The sequence below is a fragment of the Gouania willdenowi genome, chromosome 5 (genome assembly GCF_900634775.1).
Source record: "Gouania willdenowi chromosome 5, fGouWil2.1, whole genome shotgun sequence".
Classification (NCBI taxonomy): domain Eukaryota; kingdom Metazoa; phylum Chordata; class Actinopteri; order Blenniiformes; family Gobiesocidae; genus Gouania; species Gouania willdenowi.
In genome coordinates, this window is record NC_041048.1 from 19,364,010 (window position 1) to 19,386,683 (window position 22,674).

A 22,674-nucleotide genomic window follows, 5' to 3' on the forward strand; every position below is an offset into this window, starting at 1 on the left:
TTGTTCCTTTTGTTCATAACTTCCAGGCCCCCCACCCTTCCCCCTAAACCACAGAAAATGCGGAAGCCTAGGCCGCGCTCCATGTATAACCATAAGCTGTTTAATGGCAATATGGAGGCCTTCATCAAGGTACCTTCTGATGGTGTGACTGAGCGACCCCTGTGGTGCAAGAGGGGAAGGCAGTTAGAGCCTTGGCTCTCATCTTCTTCCTCACTGTAGCCGTCTGGTCCTCCTTTCTCCAGCTGCTTTTAATCATGATTTTGTGCCTCTGTTTAACCTTTAATCCTCCTCTTTTCTTCTGCTTTTGGTTGCTGGTGCAGACTGACAGATTAGCTGTCCACTGTTTACTCCTCTTCAGAACAATTCATCATCTCCGACTATATTTCCAAATCCAATCCATTGTTGGATAACAGAGAGGCTGCAGACAGCAAAGTCTTTGCAATCCTCCCTGCGTTTCTGTCTCCCCAATGCTGTTCCCTGTTGAAAACTTTAACCTGCAGTGGGCTTATTTGTCATGTGATCCTTTCTAACTCCTCCTCCTCTTCCTCTTCCTCTGCCTCTCTGTGCTTTGCTGCTTTTCTGCCCCAGAGGAAGAAGAAATGCCCGTACACGCATTCAGGTACCAGTGCAGACAGTAACACAGTCCAAAGCTCTTGCACAATCAGTAATTCTAACTATTATAACTATAAAGCTGCTTCCCCCTATAATTTACTTCATAAAGAAAGAAAAAAGTTTGAAATTTCCTCTTGAAAGTTTTTTTTTTAATCTTCACTGTAAACACTGACATTTCCGTGCATTGCATTGTGGGATGTGGAGTCCGTAAACGGATGTATCGAAGGGTTGTCAGTTCATTACTACCACTACCACTACTACTACTACCACTACCACTACTACTACTACTACTACTACTACTACTACTACTACTACCTCTACCTCTACCACTACCAGTACCACTACCACTACTACCACCACTACTACTACTACTACCACTACCACTACCACTACCACTACCACTACCACTACCACTACCACTACCACTACCACTACCACTACTACCATTACTACCACTACTACTACTACTATCACCACTACTACTACTACCACTACTACTACTACCATTACTACCACCATGACTACTACCACTACCACTACCACTACCACTACTACCATTACTACCACTACTACTACTACTACCACCACTACTACTACTACCACTACCACCACTACTACCACCACTACTACCATTACTACCACCACTACTACCATTACTACCACCACGACTACTACCACTACCACTACTACCATTACTACCACCACTACTACCACTATCATATCATTTTTTATCTAGTTTGTTCCCAGCCTTTGCCATGATATCAGAATGAAGTTATAAACTTTAAAGTGGCAATTTCTTAAATGTATTGCTCAATGAGGCATACGCTATGATTTCATCTTGTAAAATATTATCAGGGGTATCAGCTTTAATGTTTGTGCCTATCTGTGTGCTTTGTGACACTTCTTCTGTCTTTCATTTCCTAATGTGTTATGTTTCTGTGTTATGAGACTATAGCACTAAATAATATACGTAACATAAGGCAGGGGTTCTCTACTCATTAAAAAACCACAAAAATTTCCAATTACATTTTGAATTCTATTTATACGCCTAGATGCCTCAGGAATATTTCATTATTTTGACCAAAAAGCTACTTTTGACCTGTTCAAACATACATTGTGAATGTTTTTTTTATGTAGTTGACTTAAATAATTTTAAACAATGAATAACAACTTGTCTGACAAACAATTAGAATGGATTTGCACTATTGCTGAAAATGTTGAAGTGGATGCAGTATATATATATATTTTAGTATATTTTATTCTTTTTGATGGATGTTACATCCCGACAAGACTAACAAAACAAAATAAAGATGTAACCCTGGGAGAAACAAAATAGACAATCTAAGGAAAAGAACATAAAATTACACTACACAAGTGTTTATTTTAAGTACAAAATGGAGATACAAAAAAACAATCAAATAAAACTATAGCCAGTAAACCAAACAACATTTGTAACCAAAAAAAGCTTTAAGAAGTTAAGAAATGATGATCAACTCTAAATCCAACAAAAGCAACTCACACAGTTACTCAGTGTTCCAGCACCACAACCATGACAGAAGCAGCCATTCGCCCCCAGCATCACTTCAGCTGCCTCCTTATGGTGCTTCTAATTATGAGCTGTGAGAGCCTCCACGCAGAGACATACACACTGCAGTATTCCAACAAAAACAGTAATGAATGCCGTTTTGATCTCCTTAAGTCACTGTTAACTATTTATGTATTTATGATTATACACCACAGTAGAAATACTGAATAAAGGCAAACCCACAGTATGTCAATGACCATAATCTGGGTACACACATAAGACTATCGAGCTGTTTTTGTCCCCATTTTAACCCTTCCCGACCAAAGACTGAAAACGCGAGATTAACTCATATTTTATAAGATCATCCTATAAGATTATGCTTTTGTCTGAGGTGTGGAAAGAGTGACTTTTGTGTCCCAATAATTGGATCTAGAATGGGTTCGGTTTGACAATTGCGAATATTCAACTTTTTAAACATATGTGATCAAAACTTGTGTGTGCGTAAAGCACATGACTCCCTATTTATGAGCCCATAATTTGTGATGTAGAACAGAATGTAGTTCAAGGCAACTCGGAATTTTGCATTTCCGAGTTGAAAGTTCCAATCTCCGAGTTCAACCGACCTCAGCTGCAGCGCATCGATATATCTCAAACATGGCTGATGGTATAATTGTAGATTGTTTTCCTGACTTTTTGATTTGATTTGTTTATTTCTTCAATGGACAATGCACAATAAAAACAGGAAAATGATAAGAAAACATTTACCTGTGAATATGCAGGTTTGTAGCCAAAGCTAATTTCCATCCTCAGTCCCCTGCTGGACCAAAAGCCAACCACATTACCCACACAGTACATTTAATTAGGGCTGCTCAACAAATCGAAATTCAATTACGATTTTGATTATTACACCCAACGATTACAAAAATAACATAATCGAGAAAAAAAACGGTTATTATTATTATTTTTTTATTTTTTTTACATGTGTTTTATTCGCTAAATAAAACAAACCCACTATTTCGGACATCTACAAATAATAAATCTTGGCACACACATGTTATTAATACTAACCTCTCAAAGCTAAAGCTAGTCTGCAGGCCAACACGAGGAAAGTTGTTGCTAGTGGTCTTGAAACATGGCAGGAGAAACTCAGCAAAAACACTTGGTAAACAAGTGGTAAGTCAAATTCTCTTATATATTTTTCTTGGATGATGAAGATCTAGAGTAAAGACACATCATGTGCAAGAAGTGTTTTGTTTTGTGTAAAAGTGAACATACTTAGTGTTTGAAGGATTTTATTTATGTTTAAAGAAAAAAAAATAAATAAATTTTTGGTTGACAAATAATCGTTTGAATAATCGTGATTTCAATTATGACTAAAATAATCGTGATAATAATTTTTCCTATATTTGAACAGCCTTACATTTAATTCAATACATCACCAACATCCTAGCTCACTCTCATCTACTCTTAAGCACTGGCATCAAACTTTAAAATGAAAAGCACATGTATATTCACTCACACTGCACAAACAATGCATAGTCACACACAATAAAAAAAACATCTATTTGCACATCTAAACACGAATATAATACTTTACAAGCTCCGACTTCAGGTGGCGTTCAGAGTCACTTTTTCAAGTAGGAGCTTGAAAGTCCCGCGTTCACAGGTGCTTGGAACACAGAAGAATTAAACTGTTCTAACCCTGATTTTTTTATCTTCACTGTGGGGTATTTTTGTATTGAAAATCTCTTCAAATTTAGAAAATCTATATGTGTGTACCCCACATTATGGGTCCCTGAACCCCAGTTTGAGAACCACTGCCTTGTGACATTTGTGAAATATATGACAACACACTGGAAAAAAAAAAAAAAGATAATCTTCATATAATGTTTATATTATTGCAGGACTCTGGTCAACCGATTCCTCTCGTTGTTGAAAGCTGTATCAGATATATTAACTTATACGGTAAGTGTCATGACTTTACCTCATTTGAAGTGACAGAATGTTTCAACTACAGTAATCGCATCAGGTTCTAAGACCTGAAGCTCCTCTCAGGTACTCAGCTACCTGACAACAAAGATTTGACAAGCTCACAACTGCAGAGAGATCATGCCTGCACACGAGTCAACATTATTTCTTTAAGTGCCATTTGGATTTGCAGCCATCAGATCCACGCTCAGCCTCCAGTTTCCCTTCCTCCGCCCTGTCTACCTTCACATCTGTCTTTAGCTTATTGCTTCAGCCTGCAGGCCTTTCTCCAACCTGGACCTAATCAAACTACAGAAAAGTGATTGGGAGTGTCTAACGGAAACCATATGCTGCAGACACACGAAGGGGCCCTCACTTAGAAAAATATGCATTGCTCTTAGAGTAGATTACATTTCCTGCTCTGTGTTTCGGGTTTCCAGTGGCTTTCACCAAGATGGCATCAGAGTTTGGAGATAATACTGTAGTTGGTGGCTTGACTCTGGATCAGTGAATTCAGACTTGTTTTGCTTCCAGGGCTGCAGCAACAAGGCATATTCCGTGTTCCCGGATCACAGGTGGAAGTCAATGATATTAAAAACTCCTATGAGAGAGGTGAGTCTACATAGTTACTCTTTTATTACACTAAAACCAGAGCATTGTTTCAATTATAGTGTTTCCTTTTCAGGTGAGGATCCTCTGATCGATGAACATAATGAACACGACATTAACTCAGTGGCAGGAGTGCTGAAGCTGTACTTCAGAGGACTAGAGAACCCCATCTTTCCGAAGGAGCGTTTTCTGGACTTCATCTCTACCATCAGTGAGTTCACAGCAAACATGCAGGAACATTTTACTGGAGAGAGGAGAAAAGACCAACTTTGTGTTTTCTGCCGATAATCCAACACAAGCTGTATAGAAGAGAGAGAGGGACACACATTTGTCTGCCATGTGCGAGTTCCCCCCAGTTTCTAGTAGTTTGATCACCCAGCTGTGTTGTAGTGAACAGCAGTGAGGGGCAGGGTTGGGGTCAATTAAATTTTTCAGTTACAATTACGTTTACAATTACCCGCGTTCAATTACAATTCAATTATGATTACAGTGACCAGCATTTTTTCCATTTCAAATTCAATTACAATTATTTTTTTTATCCTCAATTACTAAAATTCAATCACAATAACTGAGCCTGAAATAAATAACCTTCCTTTCTGTTAGTGTCTCTTATGATAACGGGTCCTAAATCAGCTGTAAAATACACTAAAAACAAATATCTATCATCTAATTACTTTCCTATCTATTGGTTGCCTTGTTAGGCTTCCTATAATCAATGAAAATATATGTTTTAATGTTTTTGTGTAAGTATACCCCTAGATTAATTTTTTTTAATGGTAAAATGTGGGAAAGCTTGATATGAAACCTATTTTGATAATTGTTAACTTCTTATGTGTAGAACTGTTCATAGAACGGTTCCCCAGTTTTGCGTTAAATTATAATTGTAATTGTAATTGCCATGCAAAGTCTATTCAACAATTCAATTAACCAAACTCAATTACAATTTTTTTCGATTACGACAGCAACAGATTTTTAAAATTCTGATTACACCATAATTGTAATGAATGATCAATTACGCAATTACAATTGACCCCAACCCTGGTGATGGGGCAACAGTGGTTTTTCAGCCTGGCATTGTTGTATCTCTCGACCCTGGTTGTGTTTCAGAGCTGGAGTCTGACGCTGAGCGAGCCCATCACATCCAGCAGATTGTTGTGACTCTGCCTCGGACCATCATAATTGTGATGAGATACCTTTTTGCTTTTCTCAATCAGTGAGTATGCTCATTGTTCTACATGCAGATATATCCCCTATTATTAACCTCTTTACCCGTCTCCAGATGCGATGCAGCAGAGACTTACTTAAGCTTATTACGATAGGATAGGGATGCTACTTACTCATCATTATTGTATTTTCCAGACTATAAATCATATCTGTCAAAAAATGAGACATGAAGTGGGAAAAAAAATATCCCCATATACAGTATATACTGTATATAAGTCGCACTGGACTATAAGTCACATTTATTTAGACATTTATCTCACAAAATCCAAGACCAAGAATAAACATTACATCCGGAAAAGTTATAATATAACAGTCTCTGTTAAAAGCATATTACTGCAGCGCTTCTCTCTGTCAATGTGCACACACCTCAGCAACAGCAGCAACAACATAGTGTCACTTACAGCAGCCCACACTGAGGCTGCAGCGCGCACACAAACAACACATGCACTACAGAGTTCTAGTGTAACAAATACAAATCAAACATTATATAAATCAAGCAGCAGTAATTAACTTTCAAGCAGCAAAGTCACCAATTCCATCTTCTACTCCTCCAGACCATACACTGTAAAAGAAAAACAGCGCTCCAGCCCCGGGAAAGGGGCGGAGCCTGTGAGCTGTAACAGCTGTCAGACAGTCCATCAAACACAATCCTGGCTCTGACCAGGATTGTGTTTGATGGACTCGCAGGACCAGCCAAACTATGAAAATAGTGCAACTTGGAAAATACCGTATTCTGTTAAACCATAAACTTTACATACACCACAACAGACAAAAAAGAAGAAGGCCTACAACTAAACAAGGAGCAGTTTAATAATAATTGCTATGCCTTTCTGTGCACTGTCCATTAACCATTGTTTCTGTTTTATCAAATATCCCCCTGGTGAGTCACACAGTGCCAGTCTAAACAGACAGACAACCATTCCCACTCCCACTCATTGCTACTGTTACTATATTACAAACTCCATTTATCCCCTTTGAAGTATAAAAATTTTCAGGGCCCCTCCATCACAACAAAATGTCAACAAAATGTGTAACTAGTGTAACCTTTTTTAAAAACGGTGAAATTTGTCGCTCTCTTTCTTCAAAACTGATTAGAATAACATATGTACCCAGAGAAAACCCACACAATCACGACGAAAACATGCACATGCAACACATACAGGATCTATGTGTCCTACCCAGGCTTTGAACCCAGGACCATTGTGTTGTAAGGCAGACATGGTCGTAAGGTTATCCTAAAATAAAAGGATTGTCCTGTGCCCTCTTCCAGTCTCTCCCAGTACAGCGACGAGAACATGATGGATCCATACAATTTAGCCATCTGCTTCGGTCCGACCCTGATGCCCATCCCGGATGGCCACGATCCGGTGGCCTGCCAGGCACATGTAAACGAGGTCATCAAGACCATCATTATCCACAATGAGGTCATCTTCCCAAACCAACGCGAGCTGGATGGTCCAGTGTATGAGAAGTGCATGACAGGAGGAGAAGAGTACTGGTACGTAAGGGACTCCACAGCTGATCCAAGTGTGTGTTTAAAAAGTGCTGACTGAATGTAATGCTAGATTATTTGATTCACTAATGCTTTTCCACATGTGTCTCTGTGTCCAGTGACAGCCCTCACAGTGAGCCAGGAACCATCGATGATGCTGATAATGGAACTGAACCGCACACCAGTGACGAAGGTGAGAGTGAGGGTGTGCGTGTGTGTGTGTGTGTGTGCAGCAATACTCTTGCCCTTATTTAGAATATCAACCCAAAAAGTTTTAATACAAAATTGTACATTTCATAGAAAAATCGTACCTGTGACATGTTTAAGTACAACAAAGTCCTCCCATGGTAATATAATCGCGGCAACGAAAAATGTTATTTATCATTTATTTATTTGTTTGTTTGTTTGTTTTTCTATGTATTTATTTATTTAAATTCATCAGTCTTTAACTTCTATCTTCTTGATTAAAATAAACAATAAATCTAAAGCTTAAATTATTGTATTATGTATTCATCTTCAAAAGCTAATGCCTTAAACATAGTGTAAATCTGCTAAATTACATGCTACAGTACATAAATCAGTATTGTTTTCCCCACGCAGCAGTAACAAGATTCTTCAATTTCAACAGTTTTTTTTTTTTTAGATGTAATCTAGATGTACAGTAAAACAAATGCTCCATCAATATTACAACAAATTCCAATTTGATCAAAACTATATACTGTATATATCAACATACAGGTGAAAATGGCTGCTCCCTATTTGTTGAGTTTTAAAGAATAAAAATGTTCAGAAATACTTTTTTTTTTTTGATAATGCAGATAACCTTTAAATCATTACCAATGAATGATTTCCAAATTAATTTTCTCCAAAAACCTTAAACTGGACTAAGGTCTTAACTAGGAACTGAAATACAAGCATACCTATGGAGGAGCAATGGGCTGTTACACCTGGTAAACTGGGTGCCATTGCCACTTGGGTGTTCCTTTCCTGCTTTTACGCTTTACCCTCAGCTACAAAGCCATATGTCATTCCCCTTGTGTTCTAAGAGTGCATACATAACAGTTCCTGCCACTCTTAGAAGAATGACCTCTTTTTTCATTATTTTCATGAATGAGACACAAATTAATCATTTTTTATAGATCTAGGCCTACTGTCTTTTATGCATATTTAGGCAAGTCAAATAAATCTAAATCTAATGTGACTTTAGGAGTGTTTGTAGACGATAAAGCCTTTAGTGCAAAGTGAGCTCGGTTGATCAGGTGCTTATTCTGTGTGTAAGAGAGCTTTGCACTGCTTTCAGCCTCTGATCCCAAAGGCTTGTGTGATGATTGAAGCTGAAAGCAAGTTGAACAAACAGCATTGGCATGTATTGCTGCCCCTTTGATCTGTGGTTCAGTGCGTGTGCGTATGCGTATGTGTGTGTGTGTGTGTGTGCGCCCCTTCCCCCTGTGTGCTCTTTGTTCAGTGTTAGTCAGCAATTCTCCTGGGACTTTCTCCTTTGTGTAGTATTTCCCCCCTCACTCTACTTTGAGCCCAGCACAGGCACTTCACCAAATCATATCTCATGTACTGCTATGTATATACCAAAGGCACAAAATGACGCCACAAACACACAAAATGCCAACAAACACACGCAGAATGACAGAAAAGTACACAAGATAACAAGAAAATATGCATGTTGACAGAGAAAACCATGCAAAAAAATTACAAAAAGACACAAAGGGACTTCCATAACACACGAAAGACAATAAAATTACAAAAAGTAAGAACATTGCACAAAAATACACTAAATGACGCATTCATTAACAAAAAATTACTCCAAAATCACACAAAATAGCCACAAAATTACGAAAAAATGTTTTAATGTTCAGATCGGTCAAAAATGCTGACATAAATCACATTTTTGTGGCCCCTAATGTGAAAAAAGTTGCCTATTTGTAATATGTATATTGTGTGTAAATTGTGAGCCATAGTGTTGATTAAATACACTGTAAATGATAACTATTTATAAAAGTGTCCTATTTATTATCCTGAAAACCCTTTTCTGTCCTAGAGCTGAATGTTGTGTCACACTGACCTCTGCAGGCCAACTAATGGGAAACATTGGCGGTCGTCGGATTTTATATATATATATATATATATATATATATATATATATATATATATATATATATATATATATATATATATATATGAGAGAGAGAGAGAGAGAGAGATAAAAACACAAATTGTTCAGTTCAGGCCTTCTCGAGAGCGTATTTCTAACATTTCATCATCCCTGTAATTAATCAGCAGCATCTGGGTGGTTAGTGAACCCCTGAGGGTCGCTGGGGCGCCACAAAAGAATATTTAATCAGCTCTTTTCATCCATCACCGTCCTCAGTCGAACTCATTGCATCGTAAAGTTACAATTGAGTCCATACTTTGAGTGTCATGTCTCCATGCTATTAATCTTCTTATTTATCCGATGCTTCTGTAAAGGGTGGAATATGAGGAGATAAATCAAGTTTCCCATCCATATTGTTAACGTTTTGATATTCCATGTTCCTGCTACTAAGTTGTCTCTTTTATGGATGTTGTTGAACTTCCCCGTAACACATTTTTTTTCTTAGTTTGTCCTTGTAAATGGTCCTTGGTGGTCATTATTTAGCCCTGTGCAGAATATACTGGTGCCTGTGCCTCTTTGTGTATCCAATTAATCTTGGGCAAGACACTGACCCCTTTGCTTTTTCCAGAGGTGTAAAGAGTACTGATCCTCAAGTAGAAGTACTGTTATTTGATTGAAATTGTACTCAAGCACAAGTACATGTAAGTCATACATAAAATACTCAAGTACAAGTAGGAAGTACAGTAGCTCAATTTATTAACACTTAAGTAAAAGTTACTAGTTACTTTCACCCCCCACGTTCATTGTTGGTAATAAATCTTGCCACGGTTCTCTTGCATACATTAAACATCTCATGTATAAATTTAAAACGGATGAGACCAAATTTTGCACAATTGGAAATTTTTAAATTTTTAAATAAAAAAACACAAATGAATTCAATTCAAAATTAAAAAAAATATCAGGCTCTAAGTATAGTTACATTTATGAACTCTAAAACAGAGATCGGCGATGATGTGATGCATTTGATTGTTTCACAATGTCCGTTTGATAATTTTAACACCAAAAACAATAATTATCTCACTACCTGTGGGGTGTAGAAATGTAACTAATTACTTTACTTATTTTGAAACATACTTAAGTGCAAGTAAAATGACTGATTTAGAAATTGTTATGGCAAATATTGTATTAATCATCATGTCATCAAATGTGTGCTCATGTGTACAATTTGTCATGTGTTTATACACATTGACTGCATTGTATTGTTGTACTTTTGAACAGAGACGTTGCTCCTTTGCCGAGTCATGTTAGATTACATTACCCGCAGTACAGACAGATTGTACTGTATTCACAGTGCCAGCAACAAACAGTCTCTGCTGAAGTTCTCATACCAAAAACTCTGATCAGCAGAGCTCTGTAACAGTGCCTATGTATAATAAGATGTGATTCTTGTTTTATGCCTTTCACGTCTCCCTTCGGAGAGGGTTTAGATGGCAGACTCACATTCTTTCACCCTGCACCCACAGATAAGACACTAGATGTCTTACATTCACACTTTCACACATAAACGATAGTCATAGCACACAGGCCAGTCCTCATTATTCTCCAAGTTTCTTCGGGGGGGGCGTGGGGATTTTGTAAGCACTGTTTTAATATACTGTTAATATACTCTTTGGGTTTTCTTCCATTAACTTTTCATTCCTCCCTCCTGCACAGATGTAACACCCTTTTTTTGTACTCCTTTTCATTTAGCTTATAATAAATCCTTTTTTATAAAATCATCATGCTTTGACTGGACTTCATCATTCAAACACACAAATCATGTTTCCAAAAGAGGACGATAATTTGCCCTGACAAATTATACTCAAAAAAGTACAAGCCCCCATAAAAGCAACTCATTTACAGTAAGTGAGTACGGTTCGGGGCTCAACTAGTCTGGGACACTCAGATGGTCTATCCTTCTATCCTATTCTGTTTGCCTTGTTCTGCTGGAGATTTCTTCCTATAAAAAAGAGGGACTTTTTTCTTCCCACTGTCGCTAAATGCTTGTTCATGTGGATCTTGTTGGGTTCTTTCTTTCTTACTATGGACTTTATATTTTGTTCAGCGCTTTGAGATGACTGTTGTATTTTGCGCTATATAAATAAAGTTGAATTGAATTGAATTAATCCGTTACTTTCATCTCTGTTTTTTTCCTAACAGAAAAAAACCTTGTCACCACTGGTGTGAGCGTGTGAATATGCTGTTTATAGCTTTGAGTATGAGTGAATACATATGAATAGGTCTTTCCTTCTACAGGTTTATTGGTTCAGGTTACAGCACGGTGATATTAGTTGCTTAAAAGAAAAGGTCTATGTTTTAACTGTCTGCATTATTTCATTTATTTTCATCTTTTTAATGTCTTTCAGAGGTTGAACAAATCGAAGCTATCGCTAAGTTTGATTATGTGGGCCGTAGCCCAAGGGAGCTGTCCTTTAAGAAAGGAGCGTCTTTGCTTTTGTATCACCGTGCATCAGAAGACTGGTGGGAGGGTCGTCACAACGGGGTGGATGGCCTCATCCCCCATCAGTACATTGTCGTCCAAGACCTGTAGGATTACTACTTTTTCTCATGTGCCATTTTGGTCATCTTTATGGTTTAACCATGCTACTTTCTTTCAGGGATGATGCTTTTTCAGATAACCTCAGTCAGAAAGCAGATAGTGAAGCTAGCAGTGGACCATTGCTGGAGGACAAGGGTTCATCCAAAAACGATATCCCTTCACCGTGCGAGCAATCACCTGATTACAACTTTGGAGGAGTCATGGGAAGGTGAAAATTAAACAACTTATCATGTTAAAAATAATCTCTAAGATGAATTTGTTAGCAAGTTACTCATTTCATCCTGTCTGTTGCTATAGAGTGAGGTTACGTTCCGATGGAGCTGCTATCCCTCATCTTCGGAGTGAGACAGAGACTCACAGTCCAACCAGAGGTTCTGAGACCCCACCACGGGCAGCCGCCTGTCCCAGCAGCCCTCACAAGGGATCCATTAGCAAGGCACGTTTGGAGAGCCCTGAAAAAAGGCGCCTTGGCACATTTGGGAGTGCAGGTAGCATCAACCACCCAGATAGGAAGGTCTATCCTGAGGGCCACCCACTAAGACCAGTGCCAGGAGCCACTCGCCACAGCAGCCTGGGCGACCACAAAGCTCTGGAGGCTGAGGCCCTGGCTGAGGTAAGGCAGTTATTAGGCAACCTAAGCTACCAGGAACCCAGTGACGTGCAGTCAGGGTAGGCAAGGTCGGCAGTGCCTACCCAAGGGTGAATTGATATTTTGATTATTTGTTTTAATTATAATTTAATTATAAATTATTTATTTTTCCATTTTCGATAGCCTACAGTACCTGTAAGTTTAAAAGTGTCAGCATTTGGTGCTTTTCGTAGCCTAAATGACTAAACATCACTATTTCTTGGTACGGCAGAGATGCTGCACAGTCTCACTCCCCTGTAAGGCAGAGGGAGGCCACATTCTCTCCCAAAAGCACATTTCTGTTCTGCCTCTGTTCCCATAGCGTGTTTTTATGTGTGCGCATGCACAGTCAGTTTCCCAAGATGAAAACCATTTACGTAAAAAGGCAGCTCTCTATGCTGCCTTTGGACGTAACCGCGCTATGCTAAATGCTATACTTAAGTTCAGAGTGCATTAGTGAATTGATATCACGTGACCGCTGCTGCTATGTTCTCTAGCGAGCGGGCGGGATAACACTGTAGTCAGGTTGACAGCGCTAGAAACGAAAAAGAAACTTTGTTTTGCGGAAAAACAACAGCTTTTAAAAGCCTGAGCCAACAGACCTTCAGCAAAGGTAAGGTCAGAAAATTGTTCATATTTTTCACAGTGAATGGTAGGATTGGCTTTGTGGATGCGCCTCAATGAGGCTGTTCCAAGTTGTTGTTGTCATTTTCTCCGTGTTTCTGTGTGTCCAACATAAACAACGGATGCACTGCTGTGTCATGAGATATATCTTATTGGGAGAGTATGGAGGCTATAATAAATAATTGTTTGTTTCTTTAATGGTGTTTTACGATGTTGATTTTGTTAGATGAACACTTGCCAGCAGAAACATATGGAATTGTCATTGGTGTCGACATTTGCACATCGATTTGCAATGCCCTGCCTACCCAACCCTCATGCTCACGGCACGTCACTGCGGGAACCTGTTGTTATCCTGCATGTTCTTCTTTCCTTTCAAAGGAAATCCTTCTTCTCATGTGTGAACAATCACCACATTTTGCACAAAGGTCCAGTCCTATACCAGATTGCCTCAGATGCAAAAACAGGTCAATAGTTCTAAAGTTGGAGCTCTTTTGGAGAACATTTTTGAGCCATCATAGATTATGTTTGGAATATATCAGAATTTTATCGAAAAAACGGAATATTTTATAGTGTTTTGAATTTGGCTCTCATGTGAACAATTGGAATCAATATTGGGATGTTTAAACCTCTGCACTGATGGAGCCAATAAATCATTGTTTAAAACAAATTAACAACATCTCCATGTTGTAGAGATGCAATTTGTGCATTCATTTTGGACACTGCTGCATATCACTGGAAGCACCTTCAAATTAGGTGAACGTTCTTGCTTCTCGTGACCTGAAATGGTATAAGTAATAATAATAATTAATAATAATTAATGTATGATTTTTTTTTAATACTGTACAACAATGCAATGTTTTTCAACAACTTCAGATCTAACCATTGATCAAAAGTTTGCTATTTCAGTATTTTTTAAGCCCTTTTTTATCATTCCAAAAAAAATGTTTATATATTTTTTTTGCAACCTTGAATAAGTCAATAATTCATAACAATGCTTATTTTGATGCATAACTATTTTATTGGGCAGTTTGTTTAAAAAAAAAAAAAAAAAATGTACACGGGGATATACAAGTAAAAACGAACTCATCACTGCAATGCAAAAAACCCCAACAACAATTATGTTCTTTGTATTGTATTATAAGTTTTATTAAAATGTTAAGCTTTCATATGATGTGACTCAGTTTGACCCATTATTTGTCTGCAGGACATTGAAAAGACGATGACCACGGCTCTCCACGAGCTGCGTGAGCTGGAACGTCAAAACACAGTGAAACAGGCCCCTGACGTGGTACTGGACACCCTGGAGCCCATGAAGAACCCAGTTAGCTCGGAGCCTGGCAGTCCCCTGCACACCATTATGATCCGTGACCCGGACGCTGCCATGCGCCGCAGCAGCAGCTCCACCTCAGAGATGATGACCACTTTCAAACCGGCTCTGTCTGCCCGCCTGGCCGGGGCTCAGCTACGTCCTCTGCCCATCAGGCCGGTGCGCCCTCCTCCCACACAGCATCGCACAAGCAGCTCCAGCTCCTCAGGGGTGGGCAGCCCTGCTTTAACTCCTACTGACAAAATGTTTCCCACTAACAACTCAGCCACAGGGTCTAATTTGAACATTTCTGGTGGAGATAATGGAGATAAGTCAGGCACCATGTAGCAGAGGGGGAAAGCTGGTAGAAGTTTTGAGGAAGCTCCTTACGTATATATGCAGCCCCATCCCGAAGTATGATACCATGGCGATAAGGCCGTTGAAGAGCTTCTGTAAAAGTGCGATAATGTTAAAGCTAAAGACTTTTTTGAAACTTGATAATGCTACAGTGAAGGTGAACAGTAATATGTACTCAGTCTTACCTCAGTTTTAACTCAATCTTGTGGCCAATGCTCGAATGCAAGCAAAGCAATACAAGTGTGAGACTTTGTTTCCACCTTTCACATGCAGTCACTCATGCTCCGTCACCTATCGATGTTTAACATGACCTCACCTGTATGGCTGAAGGGTTTTTACGCAAAAGTTAAAAGAAAAAAAAAACGTTCGTTTTCCCTTTAGGATGCAGTCCTTATGGCTATTGGTGCCAGTTTACTTGAACTTGCCATGTCATGCTTTCTGTTCAAATTAAACATAATCCAGTAATGGAACTGCAAATAGACATTTCTTTTCTGCATTAAATGACTGTAGAACGTAAGAAAAACATGTAGACTTTGCATCATTTAACAAAAGAAAATATGGCTTCAGTGGATCGTTTTTTAAGTAGTAGCTGCCAGTTCAATTAAAAGTATGTTTTTTTTAAAATATGATTTCACATCAGGAACTGCAAAAGTAAAAACCTGATACAAAAGCTAAAACTGCTGCTAAAGTTAAAGCATCTTGGCATGAAGAGGGATCTTTAAAGTCCTTTGAATGAATAACCAGTGCTGAAATTACCATCATGCATGGTGGCACTGTGGGCAGACTTGACCTGGCATTTTCTATGTTTTTTTTCTATGTACCGTAAATGACATGAAGAAAATAACGCACCATCTATTGTAGGAAACCCTGCGCTGGGCTTGTACGTAAAACAAAACGAGTAGTTTTTCCAGTGTTAAATGTGTACAGGACAACAGAAAAAAAAAAAAGTGAATCGTTGGAGTGTGTGGGACTTGTAAAGACCATGAACAACATTCACAATGTATACTATTACGTGCTGTGAATGCATCGTCTGGTTATCGTACATAGATCGTGAATGAAAAGCATAGTTTGTGGTTGAGTGGATGACGACAAAAAAAATGCTTTTCTCTTATAGTTTCGCAATTTTTCTTTTCATTCACAGCTGTCAAACTCGCGTCTCAAACAACCCAACTGATGATGAAAATGTTTTTATTCCAGTCGTTTACAAATGTATCTTCTAACGTACAAAATCACATTTTATACACGTTCATCTTTTAGACAGACTAATCGTGCAAACAGGTACTAGATGGAATAAAGATTATATTTATGTGTTTGGGAATGTGGGAGAAAAAAGGAGTAAGCCCTTGCATAAATGAGGAGAACATTCAAACTTTCCACAGGAAACAATAACATCTGTACACTGTATGACATCAACTTTAACCATTGCTTGAAATAATCCATTAGAACATTATAGGATGACTTGGGAGAAAAAGCCTCTATGAAAAAGTATTGCTGGTAATTCATTAGCTACATTTCGTTACAGGCAGTTCTGGCAATGGCAAAATATGCAATTGCATTGGGGCCCATGAGCCACTAGGGGGCCCCAAAGCTTAGTCCTTGGACTCATCTGAGGAGAATAAAAATGAACTTAATCCATCCATCCATCCATCCATCCATCCATTTTCCCACCTGCCTGCTCCTGTTTATGGTTATGGGGATTTTTTATGTTAAATATAAATGTTGTTCTTGAAGCTAGAAAGTTCTTTGCGGATTGTAGAAAACCTGAAAACCATTAAGTCACAGTTGGATATAACACTGGATTCAGGGATGTGTTTTTGGCTCCTGTGTTAAAATATATTTTAAATAATTCCTCTAATATTCCCATTAGCTAATCAGGATTTAGTTTTTACCAAATTAACTTGAAGAAGGGATCACAAAGTTGCTGCAGATGTTGGGGAGATGTTGCAACAGTAAACGTCACTGTTAACTTCCTTTTTGTCCTTTACGGAACAACGGCACTGTTTTTGTAATGGTTTGGATTTCTAGTGTCCTATATCACGGCCCCTGATTTGGACTACTGCAGTGGAGATCTGCTTAGACCTTTCTGTTTGGAGGTTGCATGTTTTCCTTTTGGGTTTCTCTGGGAACTCTGGTTTCTTTCCATAGTTTAAAAGCACAGTCTGCTGTTTGTCTGGCATACACTGAATAGGATGACTAAATATAACTATTGGTAGCTCAGTATACACTATAGGCACTTACAAACCATGTAACCTGCATTAATGCATGTTTTGCGCTGTAATGGGACCGAATGTGGTGCCTTGTACTGGCGAAACGCACAAATTGTGTATTGGCCTTTTTTCCCAGGGAAACTGTCCTTAACTTTCTACCAGTTTAGAGGTATATAATTCTGCAACTGGTTATGCTAATATAAGTGATTGGTCATTTTTATAAAAAAAAAGTCTCATAATATCTTAGACTTTCTTCTTTGCATGTAAACCAAACACTGATTTTATAGCTGCAAAGCTAATTTTGTCTTCAGGGGATGGGCAGGATTGGATGATTTTACGAACAATAAGCTTAAACAGATACAAAACAAAATACAATAGAGCGTTTCATATCTTATATTGCACTCACCTTCACCTTGCTAGTATCACTAGTACTGGTGATACTGTTATCTTTAAAATATAGATGCAGAAAATCCTCCCACTGAGCTCGTTTTATGTTCTGTATTATGTTAGTTTTTTTAATCTATGAAGGAAGCCTATGTTATAAATAGCAGTGATTTACCAAAACACAAAGAAAGCCCTTTGTTTATAAATAAATTGATAATGTTTTATTTGTAAAGTGGAGCCATCATCGAGTGCTTTTGGTGCACACGTAGATTTTTGTATTTTTAACTGTAACTTTATTATTTTGTATTTGAGATGTTTTCAATCAACTGATGTTACCTTCTCATTCTTGATTTTGTCGAGTCATCAGTTGTAGTAATACATGTAAAGATATTGATCATCAAATCTGCTTTTCTCAGTTTACAGCAGGGTTTTAAAAAGGCGGCTTTCTTTTTGATCTACTGGTAGATAAAACTTGGACTTTTTTTATTCTCATGTGTTTCCTATGAACTGACTGTTCTGTGTTTGAGCCGTTCACTCCTGTCATTGATCTCCTTCCCCTTCAGATAGCAAATCTTCACCATTAGCACTGGTTTACCTGGATCCAGAACCGCTAAATTAAAAGGTTTTTAAGCCACTCGTTGCACTCCCATTGTCCCTGTGTGGGATATTCTTTACTGGAAGGTCTGTGGGAATATGATACATTGTTTGTTTGTTGGTGTGAAAGGATCCTGCATTATAAAATAAAATATACAGTGAGAGGGAGCCCAATGGACTCTGTGGGTGGATGTGATATGCTGTCACACTGTTCTCTTACTTTTCAAATGTCTTGTGATGCTGTTTGTTGATGAGTGTCTGGTTGAAACCTGTGATGAAATGTATAATATGGCAATGCCAAGGACTGAATGTTGGAAAACATACTGCGTCCAAATAAACCAGTACGTCTCTGTGATTTTGTGTAGTTACTTCTGTGAGATTTATAAAGAAAAGGGGAAAAAAAACTGTTTATGAAGTTGATCAACTTCTCCTTTTAAAAACTTGTTTTTCTAAGTATAAATGGGCAGGACCATTCCTCAGTGACACAATTATAAGGACTCTGACAAGAGAAGCAGTTTTAATTAGAATATATGCATTTCCTGAAGAAAATGCAAGTGAGGATGCAGGTGCTGGTCCGCGTTGCACTGCACTAGCCTAACATTACCATTAGCCCAACATCAGCATTAGCCTAATATAAGCATTAGCCTACTGTCAGCATTAGCCTAACACTTGCATTAACCTAGCATTAGCAATAGCCCAGCATTAGCATTAGCCTAGCATCAGCGTTAGCCTAACGTCAGCATTAGCCTACTGTTAACATTAGCCCAACATTAACATTAGCCTAGCAATAACATAGCAATAGCCTAGCATCAGCATTAGGCTACTGTTAGCATTAGCCTAACATTAACATTAGCCTAGCAATAACCTAGCATTAGCAATAGCCAAACATTAGCATTAGCCTAGCATTAGCAATATCCCAGCATTAGCATTAGCCTAGCATCAGCGTTAGCCTAACGTCAGCATTAGCCTACTGTTAACATTAGCCTAACATTAACATGAGCCTAGCAATAACCTAGCATTAGCAATAGCCAAACATTAGCATTAACCTAGCATTAGCAATAACAACGCATTAGCATTCGCCTAGTAATGGCAACAACCTAGCAATAGCTTAGCATGAGCAATAGGGTTGAAAAAAAAGTTAAAATGGGTTAAAAAAAAAGGTTGAAATTGAAAAAATTCACAAGTTTAAAAGTTACAAATTATATGAGTACAAGCATAAATCTCAGACATTTTTGATAAGTTATTTGTCAAAATCTGACAAACGGTGTTGGAGGAGTTAACGAAGGAAGAAAAAAATGGATGCAGGAGGCATCCTAACTAATTATGATTGAAGATGAAGTGCTGAAAATGTGGAAAAAAAATAATAAAATGAACGACTAAGAAATGAGAAAACGTGTTGAAAAACCATTAATTATGATTCAAATCTAAACAGGGAACAATAAGGAGACCTACACTTATTTGGGATTTTATACAAAAACAAGTGAGGAGATTCATTCTACGGCCATATGATAGCAAATGGTAAACACAGAACTCTGACATGATTAACACACACTTTAATAATAGGTGGGATTACATCTGACTGTATTGCCTTCTTAGTTCAATAATGAAATTCGCCTCAGCAGATTAAAATCAAATTAAAGGTTTTAAAGCTGCAGATCACTGACAGAACTGAAAAGTCAACATGAAAGGACTTCACCACTCCTTTAATTATTAATGGGAAAGATTCTACATCTTGAATACCTTTATCAGGCATGTTGGCCCATATTAACGTAATTGCAATATGAGTTGTGGTAAGATTTGCCCATCAGTGATGTACTGTATATATCAGTGCTGGATGATACAGGAAGTAGATGAGGGAAGTGGAACAGTGTTTGGCAATGATTTAACATTGGTTAAGTCAGATTCCAGTCGGTTAATATAGGAGCAGAGGATAATAAGATTTCTTCATATAAAGATGTGTAATCATCAATTTTGTCAAGCTCGTATGTGCTGTTTATTTTTGACCCAATCTTTTAAAACTCAAATTAAAAAATTATTAGGCTTTTATCTTCCAATGCTCCTCCTTTAAATGTCAGGAACTCTTACATCCCATCGCTACCTTTGTGATATCATCATCAAAATCACATGAATGTCCAAAAAAATCTTAGTTTACACAACCCTGCAGCACATCAGTTCAGCAAGACTTGATGGTTCATTTTCTTCTGAAATTCACTTTTAACTATAAATTCTGTTCTTGATCTCATTTAAAAGTGAACCATATTAAGGAAGAAAAAAATGGAGCAGCTCTCATTTCGCCAGTCTTAATGTGAATTCCAAGACCTGTTGAGGTCCACTACAGACTCTCTCCTAATCTGATGGTGGTAATTTTCCATGACTCCAGTCCTTGTAAAGGCCCGTCCAGATCCATCCCTGTGGACTCAATAACGCAAGGCTAGATGACTCATTGTCATGGGCTGCATTACATACAGATATACATGTGTTGAATAGATAACAGTGGCTCTAATAAGACACAGCAGAGAACAGGTCTTTGACACAATGTGCTAGATTCAATAAAGCATGTGCAACACACAGGGGTCACACAGTTCACAGACAAAACATGGATACACAAGAAAAATTCATTGCAATTTAATTAGTTAGACAAAAGTAGTTGTATGTCTGCATTTAGATTTGCATGAAGGCCCTCCTCGCACTGAGCAGTGCAAAGCTGATAAATATGCATTGGTGGTTGTGTTGTCTTGAACAGCAGGAGCATGTTTAACTAAGACGGTCAGTGCACTGACTGCAGAGGCATTGTCTTCTGCACTGGATCGATGTTTTAAAGGGCCCATGTTAAGCTAAATGAACTTTTCTGTGCTTTAAACATCATAAAAGTGCTCTTTGGGCTTCATACACACGTTTTTTCCATTGATTCCCTCAATGGTTAGTTAGAGGGTGATTTGCTCCTTTCTTACTGCAGGGTGAGCCCAAACACCTTGCTCCAATTTGATGACGAGTTCCCACTTTGATGACAAATTTGCCACGGCAGCTGGAGAAGCCGCGCCTCCAGGAAGCTCTCTGCCGTGAACAGACACGCCCACAAAGGTGAGCATGTCAGCGTCCTTCGTGCAGTGCTATGTATGTATTTTCTACAGTCTATGTATGTACCGACAAACACCCCGCCCCCATGCTCTGTCCCGTGTTTATGAAGCAGCATGAGCTCGGCTATGGAGTGGGTGGGAGGAGGGCGGGCCGTCCTCTGGCCCTAAGTCATCGTGCGGGGAGGAGGAAGTCAGTGGCCCGTCTATAGACACGCCCACTTATGAATATGCATAAGTAGGCCGCAAATCAGCCTGTTTGTGTAGAGTTGGTCAGAAAGTTACTTTTCAGAGGCTAAAACTCAGGTCAGTTTGGGGAAAAAAACCCTCAAATACTATGTTTTTGGAGTTCTTAGAACAAATAGAGATGGGTGAAAAATAGCATGACATGCGACCTTTAATACTGCCAGAAAAATGTAGCCGATGGGACACCATGATTGAAATGTACAGCCTCAGTTGGGAAAATGAAAATCCAGTCGTTAAAAACAAAAACAAAAATCTACATATATAAGTATAATAATATAATCAGCCTTAAGTGTCATATGCATACAGGTAAATACAAAATAACTTTAAAGTAACTGAAATATCATAAGCTGAGAACAGAAAAGACCCCTGCAATACTGTGACCACTTCTTGAGCCTTTCTTGAAATCCAAATAAATTCTGACAATTTACCAGCAGAAGAGAAAAGACCTGCTGACAGACACTTGCTGATGTTATGTTTCCATTTTCTCAATGCTAAAAAAATCCATAGGCCAAAGACTAGAGTGAGAGAGACTCAGAAAAAGAGGGAAAGATTTAACTAAACCAGAGGTCGGGTCATACATAATAACACCTTAGCATTTCTGGTGCCCTGTAAAATCAGAAACTATGTTCAAAAGGCAGTTTAAACAAGCATGCTCATATTTCTGTCAAAGGTACAGCAATTTACTTTCAAATGGGTTTTTTCACTTTCACAAAAGGAAACCAAACGTCAAACAGGCTTTCAGTCAACTGTGTTATTGCGCTAATGCAAGCGTATCATGTCTTCTTGGCTGAGATTCCGAGCAAATGAAATACATTCACTCCTGTCTGAACTAACATAGACGTTTGAAATGATACAGACATTAAATCGACTTTGAGGGGACTCCATAATGTGTATGAATGTCAGTGGTTCTCAAACTTTTTTGGCTCAAGTACTCCGTTACCCTTACTTTTAAATGCACGTACGCCGTTATGTCTGACTACTAAAATTTACTCAGAATTGTATGGAAAAAAACAACTATAGAGCATAGTGATGGAATAAATGAGTGATAACACACATTTTAAAGAATCCCGTTTTGTGTATATATATATATATATATATATGAATGAATTAGTGCATCC

The 22,674-nt window shown here is 38.3% G+C and overlaps 1 protein-coding gene across 2 annotated transcripts in view; it reads left to right on the forward strand.

The window, feature by feature from the left end:
* Nucleotides 1–18,591, forward strand: part of srgap3 (SLIT-ROBO Rho GTPase activating protein 3) — a 72,172-nt gene extending 53,581 nt beyond the window's left edge. The window contains exons 12-22 of one of the 2 annotated variants that reach the window (XM_028446823.1): nucleotides 27–129; nucleotides 4,042–4,102; nucleotides 4,640–4,717; nucleotides 4,791–4,925; nucleotides 5,822–5,927; nucleotides 7,209–7,436; nucleotides 7,550–7,623; nucleotides 11,943–12,123; nucleotides 12,195–12,344; nucleotides 12,434–12,749; nucleotides 14,593–18,591. In XM_028446823.1, the coding sequence (XP_028302624.1) occupies nucleotides 27–129; nucleotides 4,042–4,102; nucleotides 4,640–4,717; nucleotides 4,791–4,925; nucleotides 5,822–5,927; nucleotides 7,209–7,436; nucleotides 7,550–7,623; nucleotides 11,943–12,123; nucleotides 12,195–12,344; nucleotides 12,434–12,749; nucleotides 14,593–15,042 (1,882 nt within the window). In that variant the 3' untranslated portion in view covers nucleotides 15,043–18,591. Of the gene's footprint in view, nucleotides 1–26; nucleotides 130–588; nucleotides 620–4,041; nucleotides 4,103–4,639; nucleotides 4,718–4,790; nucleotides 4,926–5,821; nucleotides 5,928–7,208; nucleotides 7,437–7,549; nucleotides 7,624–11,942; nucleotides 12,124–12,194; nucleotides 12,345–12,433; nucleotides 12,750–14,592 lie in introns of both variants that reach the window. The other variant, XM_028446824.1, reaches the window with a different exon arrangement.
* Nucleotides 18,592–22,674: the final 4,083 nt, after the last annotated feature.